A 9935-nucleotide genomic window follows, 5' to 3' on the forward strand; every position below is an offset into this window, starting at 1 on the left:
TTAAATATAAAAGTTTACTATAATTTTATCAATTCAGTAGTTAGTAAAACCTGTAACTGTACTGAAAAATCTAGAGTTTGTTTTGTTTCCAGGCGAAATTATCCTGGTCCCTTTAAATACTTACTAAAATTTCTCGGCAATGTTTGATTTTATTTTTGCTTTATATCAATGTTTTTAGGTCGAGATAAAGGTTTTTGTGCAAATTCTGTTCATACCATGGAGATAAATGAAGAATATACCTTGCCTTTAAACAAAAATGATATTTTGCCAAAAAACAAATTGGATCGCGGGTTATTTGTTTTGATGACTGTTTTAATCCCTGCCTTGACAGTGTGGGAAACCTTTATTCTCTTTCAGTATTATCCAGAACTCAATTTTAATGTGTTTATTCATTTTCTGTTCGGTAGTTTCTTGAGTGTCAATGTTCTTGGTAATTTATATTACCTTAAAAAGATCGACTCGTCAGCGAAACAAAAGTCACTTCCAGCAGTATTACATGCAAATTGGAAATATTGTCACTTTTGTCAGCTAAATTCTCCTCCCCGATCTTATCACTGTCCTGTATGCGATGAATGTATATTGAAGCGGGATCAACATTGTATGTTTGCAGGTTGCTGTGTGGGATTTTATAATCATCGCTATTATTTCCTGGCTGTTGTTTATGCAATGCTAGGTAAGTTAACAATGTATTTCATATGTAAATTTAAATGTTTTAATGTATCAAAACAGTCAAAAATACAAAACTTTGGTTGCATTAGATTGTGACCTTATTTTATTCAGCTCTATATATTTTGAAGAACACAGTAACCCCTCATCTTCTATCTTCCTTAAAGTAAAATGTTAAAAAGGAAGTTCTATATTCATCTGAATTTGCGCCAGTTTAGGAGCAATTAGTGATTATTTATTTTTTAACTAAAAGCAGTAGATTTTTTTAAAGAGAATTTATAAGCTAATTGTCTTATGTTGATTATGTTAATAGAGTCATCCTATAATGATTCAATAAACTAAATTTTTTAGAGACGTACCGAGTACTCGGTAATTACTCGGTCAAATCTTTATCAGATACTCGACCAATGCCAAGTAGTTGCAAAAAAATTGAATATTGTCCACAACAGATATTAAAATTTATAAAAAAGCGCAAGCATATATAATATTCTGCAATCATTTACAATTCAAATTTACAAGTAAAATTTAAATTTTGAAAATAATGAAATTTGTAATGCTTCAATAGAATAAATCTTTTTTTAATGCCCCCAAAGTCAATAAAACTTATTTATTAAAAAAATGTGCAAAAAAAAAATATATATATATAGAAAATATGGAATTTTTACATTAAAAATGGATTTTTGCTACAAACAAAAATTAGTTATAAGAAATATAAAAATAACTTTGCTTTAAAAATAAAAGGAAAAAAACAACGTTAAAAGGACAGTGCAGACATGTGTTTTGGCATTACAAGGAATTCCTTTTTCAATGCACAAAATATGAGCTTGTGGATTTAAATGGATCCAACAAAAGTCGGATTTTTTTGTCGAATGTCTTTACATTCTTTAGCTTACATTTTATGCACTGAAAAAGATGTTCCCTGTAACGCAGAAACACGTGTCTGCAGTGTTCCTGCACATTTGTTTTATTTGCTTATAAAAATTATTTATGTTTGGCGGACTAGATCTATAATAGATTGGTATATATTTTTTAAAATTCCAACTTGATTAATCAAACCTTTTATTTATTTATTTTTAATTTTAAAAATAATTTTTTTTGTAAAATTTTTGACGTAAACAAAATTTTTTAAATAATGCGTAATTAACTTTCAGCAGGAATTAAGCTTTAAAAACTAGTATATGGACAAGGAGGTCTTTACTACTATTCCAATAAGTTTAAAAGTCATCACATGTGTGCCGGTGTTTCTTCTTAAAAAATAATTGGTACTTTGGTAACTTGACCGAGTAGTGAAAGGCCGAGTACTCGGTAACTCGGTACTCTGCCGAGTAATGAAAGGCCGAGTACTCGGCTACTCGGCCAAAGTGCTACTCGGTACGTCTCTAAAAAATTTTGTTGATCCGTACGCATGATTTTATTTTCTATACATTAGATGAATTCATTAAGTTTTAAATAGGCTTGTGTAGTTGGAGTCGGGATTGATTTTGGAGTAAAGTAATCGGAGTCAGGAATCAAAGGTTCAAAATTTCAAGAGTCAGAGTTGGTGTCAGTCATTTTCTCTCTAAAGTCTAAGCTAGACTGTTTCTCTGCTAGTCTAAGTTACAGGCCTTAACACTCCTGGAATCGGTTATTTCTCCTCCAACTCCCCAGCCCTGGTTTTAAGTACTTGGCTTTATCCTATTTTGTAATAATTGCTTTTTTGTTTTGTTTCCTGAAAATCACAATATAATGTAGAGCTGCTGTATTAACTTTTTAAAATCGAAAAGGTTGTAGATAAAACTGGACCAAATTAATGCCAAATGCTTAAAAATATGTACACTTTAAGTTGATGCATTGTTCTAGAAATAGTTTTGACTCATATTTCAGAAATCTAGTCTGCATTGTTAGGTACCATCAACCTATTCTACAATTTGTTTTGTTTATTGATAATTAAGCTGTATGGATAAAAAATGCAAGCACAACCCAATCACCAAAAAACATACCAGTGCAAATGACAATTTTATACTTTTAATGAGTAAATTACAATATCTTAATGTTAAAAGGTTTTTATGTCCAAAATTTCAGTACCTCGTTTTTACATAAAGGTAAATGAAATAAAGTCAGTATATTGATCTACTTTAAATATTTTTTCAAATGAATTTTTCAGAGGGTGGAGTAAAATTCCCCCAACACAAGCCTTTATAAAATGAAAGGTTTACATTATTTGACAAAGTTTTAAAATTGCTGCTATAACACTACAAATACTCATAATTTTAACAGTGGATAATGCAAAGTTATATGTCCCTAGATTAGGGTCAGCAGCAGATTTTAGGAGGAGTACAGGGACCAGTGACCCTCCAAAGAAGATAAATTAATTTAACTATTTCATTTATTATTTTTTAATTGACTTCTCTATAACATAAAGAATTTTTTTTAGTTATTTTCAAAATAATACAAAGCAAACGAAGTATATTTTAATAAAAGCTTTTTTTTTTTGCTGAAGAAGTAATATTGGAGTTGGAGGACCGAGCGGGAAAATGCATTTAACTAACTCATTCAACGTATTGGTTTCGAGTTCAAGGGGATGTAATATCATGTTGATTCATCCATTAACTCTTATTTTTGGGGAGAATCAATACTAATCATTTTTTTAAAAATGTGTCGATGTTTTTAGAAGAATTGTTTTGATCCAGGAAGCTGATTGCAAAATAATGGATTCTTTTTTTCAGCTTAATAGAAATGCAAAATGAAAGCACTCAGATGGTAGTTTCTTGCTAAAACCATAATATTGATGGAAATGTTCCGTAGTATCAAAATGTTATCTCAACTGTATGATGACTTTAAGAGCTAAACTGCGATTGCTTTAAAATTGGCTGAGAAATATTTCCTAAACACTTCAATAAAACTTATATGTTATGAAGTTATTATTTGCTTAATTGCATAATATTTTATGCAGTTAAAATATAAATTAATTTATAAAAACTCAATATGAAGTATGGGTTTATTTAAAAACTTTGCCATTTCCTGTTATAATCATCATTACAATGTTTCTAATTAAAACCTCTCATTTCACAGCATCTTGGTGAAATTATATAGATTTTAGTATTTGTGTGTGTGTGTGTGTGTGTGTGATTGGCTTGAAGTGTCAAAGATGCTTTGCATCTACATTCAAAGAAATTTATGTACATGAAAGTAGGTTAATTGGCCTTAAGGGATCATAAAAAACATTTAGAAATAAACTCATGAAAACTTTGTCCTGAAAATTGTATGGAGAAGAGTTATTTTCAATTTCAAAGGTTATTTCTGTATCTGCCCCTGAATAGGGTATCATTAACTTTTGCTTGAGTGGTGAGGAAACTGCACAAATTTGTTTCCAATAATTGTCAAATACAAATACAAAAGTGACGACCAGAAACAGGCTCTGAGCCCAGCTAGGCTGGTCCCAGGGCCGCGCCGTCCCAATGTGCAAGGTCGTGCGGAGCACGACGGCGCCAGAGTCAAAAAGGCGCCGAGCTCTACGAATCAAAAATGCTCCAAATGAGTGGAAAAAAACTCCAACCAAAAAAATAAAATTGAACTTTTCATTATATCTAAGAGTGATGGTGAAATTATACTGCTCATTAAAACAAGCAATCCTACTCGCTGCCTTTCTAAAAGGAAAAATATTCCCTTGTTGTGTCCAAACATGCTATTCAAAAGCGCAATCTTTTACACTGAAAACACATGATGCTAATTGATGCATACATGAGCATTTTTCTTCATATGTGGAGCCGTAAATGCTATTTCGGTATGTCTATATAATTTCACAAGGTTGAGCATCAAGAAATTTGCTATTTCCCATTTTGGTTCTTGCAGTGAATATGTTGTATTATAATTTATGCACCTCCGGAATGCTGAGTTGAATGTTTTTCAAAAATATTCTTTATTATTGAAGAGTAAAAACAACGCTTCTTAGGAAAACGATGTGATTTTGATAAGAAAAAAATAATGATGTAGGGGAAAAACTTAAGTTTCTTTCAAAAAGAAATCTTTGAATTAAAATTTTCAGTAGTTACAGCTAACTGTTCAGCTACTCCGACCTTCGTTTTTTTTTCTTCTTTCCTTATTATTTTTCTTTTTTGTAGTTCGTCTGAAAGTAAGATTGTCTTCAAAATGCTACTCCTCCGATTCTCTACCTCTCCCGCCGTTAAAAGCGTTACGGAGCATCTCAAATTCTGCGTTCGAAAATTACTTAAAATTGCGTTTTTGGAGCTTCAATTTCGAAAGATTTCCGGCCCTAATGTTACCAAATATGGTTTATAATCGCGTTTTTAAGACTTCAATTTCAAAAAACATTCGGGCAAGGGCCTCCGAACCGCCTGCTTTTAATATTAAAATTTAGGTTTTTAAAACATGACTTATGTAAAACTTAAGGGAAATAGCCTCTAAACTCTCCTAATATCATAGAGTACTGCTTACGTTTTTAAGGCTTTAATTTTGAAAAATTTTAAAAATCTCCTTTCCTTTAAAAATCTTCAAAGTTGTCTACAATTGCATTTTTGGAAGTTCAATTTCAAACAAGAAGTTCTGTCTAGAACTAGACGAGCCTACTTTCCCGTATACCCATACTACTTTCTAGTACCTAATCAATATTCTCAAAAATAGCTAAAATCGCAAATGTTTTCAAACATATTTTTAAAATACTTTAAGCTGATTTCTAGGAATAAAATATTCCTAACTCATCTAAAAAAATTAGGTGCGTAAAAAAAAGGAACAAATAAAATAGCAGCAACTTTTAAACAAAGCAGCTAATACACTTTTTTCCATTAAAAAAATCTTTAACAGCTTTCAAAACGAAAAATTAATAATTAAAATTAATAAGCTCATTAAAATAAATACATCATATCAAAAAAAAAATCGTTTCTTTTTTCCCTGTTGCCAAAAACAATTTTTTAAATGCATTAATGCACTTACTAAAATAAATAAAAACAATAAAATGTCAACTTAAAAAAATAATTTTCATTGTCAAAAAAAAAAATCGTCTGCGCATATCTTTATGTAGAAACATAAATGACTTCGAGTTTATTCGCCGAAAACTGAATACCTAAATTAAAACTTTAGCGTAAAAATAAAAACAAGTCAGATCAACAATAATTGTTTCACAGTCAAAACCATAGCTGCGGAGTCGGAGTCAATCTCATTTTGAGGTAAAGGAGTCGGAGTCGAATATCTAAGAATCGGAGTCAGTCATTTGTCCCCCGTGTATAAATTTTTGCCAAAGCTACGAAGTCAGAGTCGAAGTCGGGGAGTCGAAGTCCGATTAATTGTCGGGCACAGGAGTCGGAGTCAGAGTCAAGTGCCCCTAAATTCTCGGAGTCGAAGTCTGGAGTTTGGTGTCAAGAGCTATTTCCAACAAAATTTGTTTAAAGTAAATCCGCCTTCAAGAAAGGAATCTACATTGACTTTTAGTTTCCCCGTAGGCGCTAATGTTAAGGGATTTGAACTGTTCAAAATTGAACGGAAAATTGTTCAAATCAAAAAGATATTTTATATACAAGTTTTTCATCAAAAGCTTTTTCCTACAAAGTTTGTTTGAAGCAAATTCGCCTCACAGTTCGGAATTTCCTTGAATTTACTCGTAGGCGCTAATGTTAAGTTTTTTGAACTGTTCAAAATTGAACAAAAAATAGTTCAAATCAAAAAGTCAAATGTGGGAATGAGGTGTCCTCGCCGAGATCTTTCGAACAAAAAAAAAAGTTTGTTCAAATCGGACTATTCATTCAAAAATTATTAGGGGGGACAGACAGACCGACAGACATTTTTCCCCATCTCAATATCCTACTTTCCAATTTTTAATTTTTCAATATTTATCTATTTTATTTATTTTTGACTTTTTTTTGTTTTTCGGGATATTTTTAAGATGCATTAAGCCTTCTTTCATGCTTTTTTCTTCTTTCTCTGACTTTTACTGAGAAAGTAGGCTAAAAATTGGAGGGGAGAGGAGGAATTGATTTCTATCTGTTTTACAAAAAAAAAAAAATCGGGTAGAATCCCAGATTTCCATCTCTTATTCTAGCGCCAATAAATATGGCCTATAATCGCGTTTTATAGCTTCAACTTCTACAAATTTTCGCGGAGCCTCTTGTACCGCTTTTTCACCACAAAAGACGGTCTAAAAATGCGTTTTTAAAACTACAAATTTCAAAAATTTTAAAAAAGAATTTTTTTTCAATGTGCCCCCCCCCCCTGAAACTATTTTGTAGTTGCGCCGCTGCTCCTGTTGTCATGTTTTGACAGGCATAACTGTTTTATTAATTATTTATCACTTAGAGATTAGATAGATACTCACAGTGGCGTGAACTTTGATGTTTCAAACATTTTTCTTTTTCCAAAATGCATTATTAGCATATCAGAGGAGCTGCTGAACTCCAAATAATTTCGAGATATAAAGTAAAAACGTACGCCATATTCCGAAATTAAATATTCAGACATTATTTTTTAAATAAATTAAGTTCCAAACGTATTTTTGTCCATTATATATTTGTTTACAAAACCTCTTTCCAGGTGTTACCTATATTTTCCCCGAACGCCAGGGCATAAAGGCGCTCAAAAGACATTTGAACGACGGCGCCGATCAGGCTTGGCGCGGCCCTGGCTGGTCCTAGTTAATTTACAATCCCCAATGAAGATCAATTGCTCTCTTAAAACTATCTCATTCTTAAGATGATGCAACCAAACTCAGTGTTTTGGGCACTGTTTACCACCTTAGGTGTTGGACCATATTTTATGGGAGTTTTATTTTTTAAATTCTTTTAAAAGAAAAATTGGAAATCTGCAGAAAATCTAATTTCAATGGGAAAAAAAGTTGAATGACTCATTTTTCTTCTCTAAAAGTGCTTGATTTACACAATAAATTATTAACCACTAAATAACTTCTATTTTAGCACTGTGCCGTTGAAAGGTATGAAATTCCTTAAAAGTTAAAGTAATTTAATGAATTTTAATAAGTCTTTATTCCTCCAAAAAGTTTGTCTTAGTTAAAGTTTTATTATCTAAACAGGATTAGTTCGAGTAAGGGAAAACAAAATTTCAATGTTTTAACTTGAGATTTTTACCATTCGTTTACGTTAATTGAGATATAACATTTTGCTGGTTGCATTCAATTCTATGCTCCCGGAGAGTAACTGGGTATAAAAAATTTGACTTGACTAATATCTTGACAATATCTATTTGTTAGTAAATGAAATCTTGTTTCCGTTTACCCCACTTTGTTTTCATTTACTCCAAAGACTAGGGGGTAAATAAGAACAGTGATTTCCTTGTACCCTTGAGGTTGAAGTAGGCAGATAGATTATAGAGCAAACTACACCGTCAAAAAAAACAATTTTTTTTTTTTTTTTTTGGGGGGGGGTTACTCTTGGGTGGTCTTTGTAGTGTTTGAGGGGCGGCGCACCATTGCTCTAGGGGGGGGGAATGTGCACCCCTGCTTAAAATGTTCTTCATCATTGATACTCAATCTGCAGGCTAATAGGTTGCAGGCAGCCCAAAAAATCCTCCAAATGTAATCTAAAATCACCAAAATGGAAAAATCAGGGAAGAAATTTGCAGACTAATTAAATTTATGTCAAAAATGTACAAAAGTAACTCAAATTAAAATCACCAAAATCTATGAAAGAAAAAAAAGGTGAGAGTAGGTTGTTTCCACTAGCACAGCCAGAATTATCTTCTGAGAGGGGGGGGGGGGAGGGTGATCCAAACAGTTCTAACATGTGCATAAATTGTTGTATTTGTATCAGCAATAATGTTGAAACCAAGGCCTCTGGGGATGTTTTAACACCCCCACTTACACATCACATAATTAAAATATGTGAAGTGACTAAACTTCCATAATGCATATGTCATTAAACTAGCAATTTGTCTAGAATGTTAGTAATGAACCTGCTTTTCCATATTTCTTCAACTTTTTTGTTGTCTCTAAAAAGCAATAATCTTTTAGTTCGTAAATGTACATTGGTGGATTTACCATGTCACAATTGCAAGGGGCCACCGCAAAATAAGTTCCCTGAAAGGAATCCTAAACTGCACAAGAAAGAAAGTTTAAAGGTCACAAAAGGGCCCCTAAAAAGCAGGGGCAGATTAAAATATTGTGGGGCCCTTGGCAAATTACTTTTTTTTTTTGAGGGTCCTCTCTGTATTCAAACCTCACAGTTTTAATCATTGGCTAAACTGATTTCAACCATTTGGGAGCTCTAGGCCATGACATGACCTAGTTGGAATATTCAGTAATCAGAGTCTGCTAAAAAAAGGCATTACAAGAGACATCCAAACGTAAATCCGCCACGGTAATTTTGCGTAAAAATAATTTTGGTTTTTTTGAGTAACTTGGACGCTATTGTTTTTATTCTGATATTTCAGGTTCCTTGTGTGCTGCTCTCTTTCAACTACCACACTGCATTGAATCAATTGGTGGTTTTCATCTTCTACCCATGCTGTCATTGGCAGCTCCACATATTTCACTTCTATTTGGATTTGTAAGCTTTTATGGTTTTATCTGTGCCATCACACAAATTGTTTTATTAAGTGCTGTTGTGTTGACTACATATCTGTTGATTGTGCAGATACGCTGTATATCTAACGGACAAACCATTCATGAGAAAAAGGCTGACATAAGATTGTATGACTTGGGCTTGAAGAAAAATTTTGTTCAGATACTTGGTATGAAATGGTTTATTGCCATATTTTGGCCCTTTGTTTCATCCCCTATTAAGGGAGATGGAATACAGTTTCTTACATTTTATGACTTACAAGAAATAAAGAATGTTTAAATTACTTTTAATGTATTAGCTCTTAAACTGAATAAGAGCTAATCTTAGAAAATCAGAAACTGAAGCAGCATACTGTGATTGCACAATTTTTTAGGTTTTTTTCTTTTTTTCTTTCTTTCGACTGCAAGCCAGCTATTTCTTTGATTAAAGTTTTCAACTCTCTGATAAGTAGAATAATCTTCAATAGATTAACGCGAAAATTAATTTTTAATTATCGACTCTTTTTGTGTTTAACCATGACACATAAAAGGTTTAAAAATGATCGACATTTGTACATCTTTTACTAACATTTTAAGACGGCCATTACCATCATCATTTGAGGGATCCTATGAGTTTGAAGGGGAGAATTTTAAATACAAATTTATGTTGAATCAATTTGAATGAACTTGACACATTTTAGGCTTACATCAGTTAATTACTTACTGTTGTGGTTCTTAAATACAAATTTATGTTGAATCAATTTTTATGAGCTGGGCACATTTTAGACTT

The 9935-nt window shown here is 32.1% G+C and overlaps 1 protein-coding gene across 1 annotated transcript; it reads left to right on the top strand.

The window, feature by feature from the left end:
- The first annotated feature begins 118 nt into the window (after positions 1 to 118).
- Positions 119 to 9530, top strand: LOC129228719 (probable palmitoyltransferase ZDHHC24). The gene is made up of 2 exons (XM_054863404.1): positions 119 to 673; positions 9037 to 9530. Exons 1-2 carry the CDS (start codon positions 169 to 171, stop codon positions 9444 to 9446), a joined length of 915 nt encoding a protein of 304 aa, XP_054719379.1. The 5' UTR covers positions 119 to 168; the 3' UTR covers positions 9447 to 9530.
- Positions 9531 to 9935: the final 405 nt, after the last annotated feature.

Source organism: Uloborus diversus, chromosome 8, assembly GCF_026930045.1.
Source record: "Uloborus diversus isolate 005 chromosome 8, Udiv.v.3.1, whole genome shotgun sequence".
Lineage (NCBI taxonomy): Eukaryota > Metazoa > Arthropoda > Arachnida > Araneae > Uloboridae > Uloborus > Uloborus diversus.

Excerpts from the sequence above, each read along its gene's own strand:
- LOC129228719 (XM_054863404.1), top strand. The coding sequence starts at position 169 with ATGTTTTTAGGTCGAGATAAAGGTTTTTGTGCAAATTCTGTTCATACC. Across the intron at positions 674-9,036 it reads TGTTGTTTATGCAATGCTAG|GTTCCTTGTGTGCTGCTCTC; the intron begins GTAAGTTAACAA and ends CTGATATTTCAG.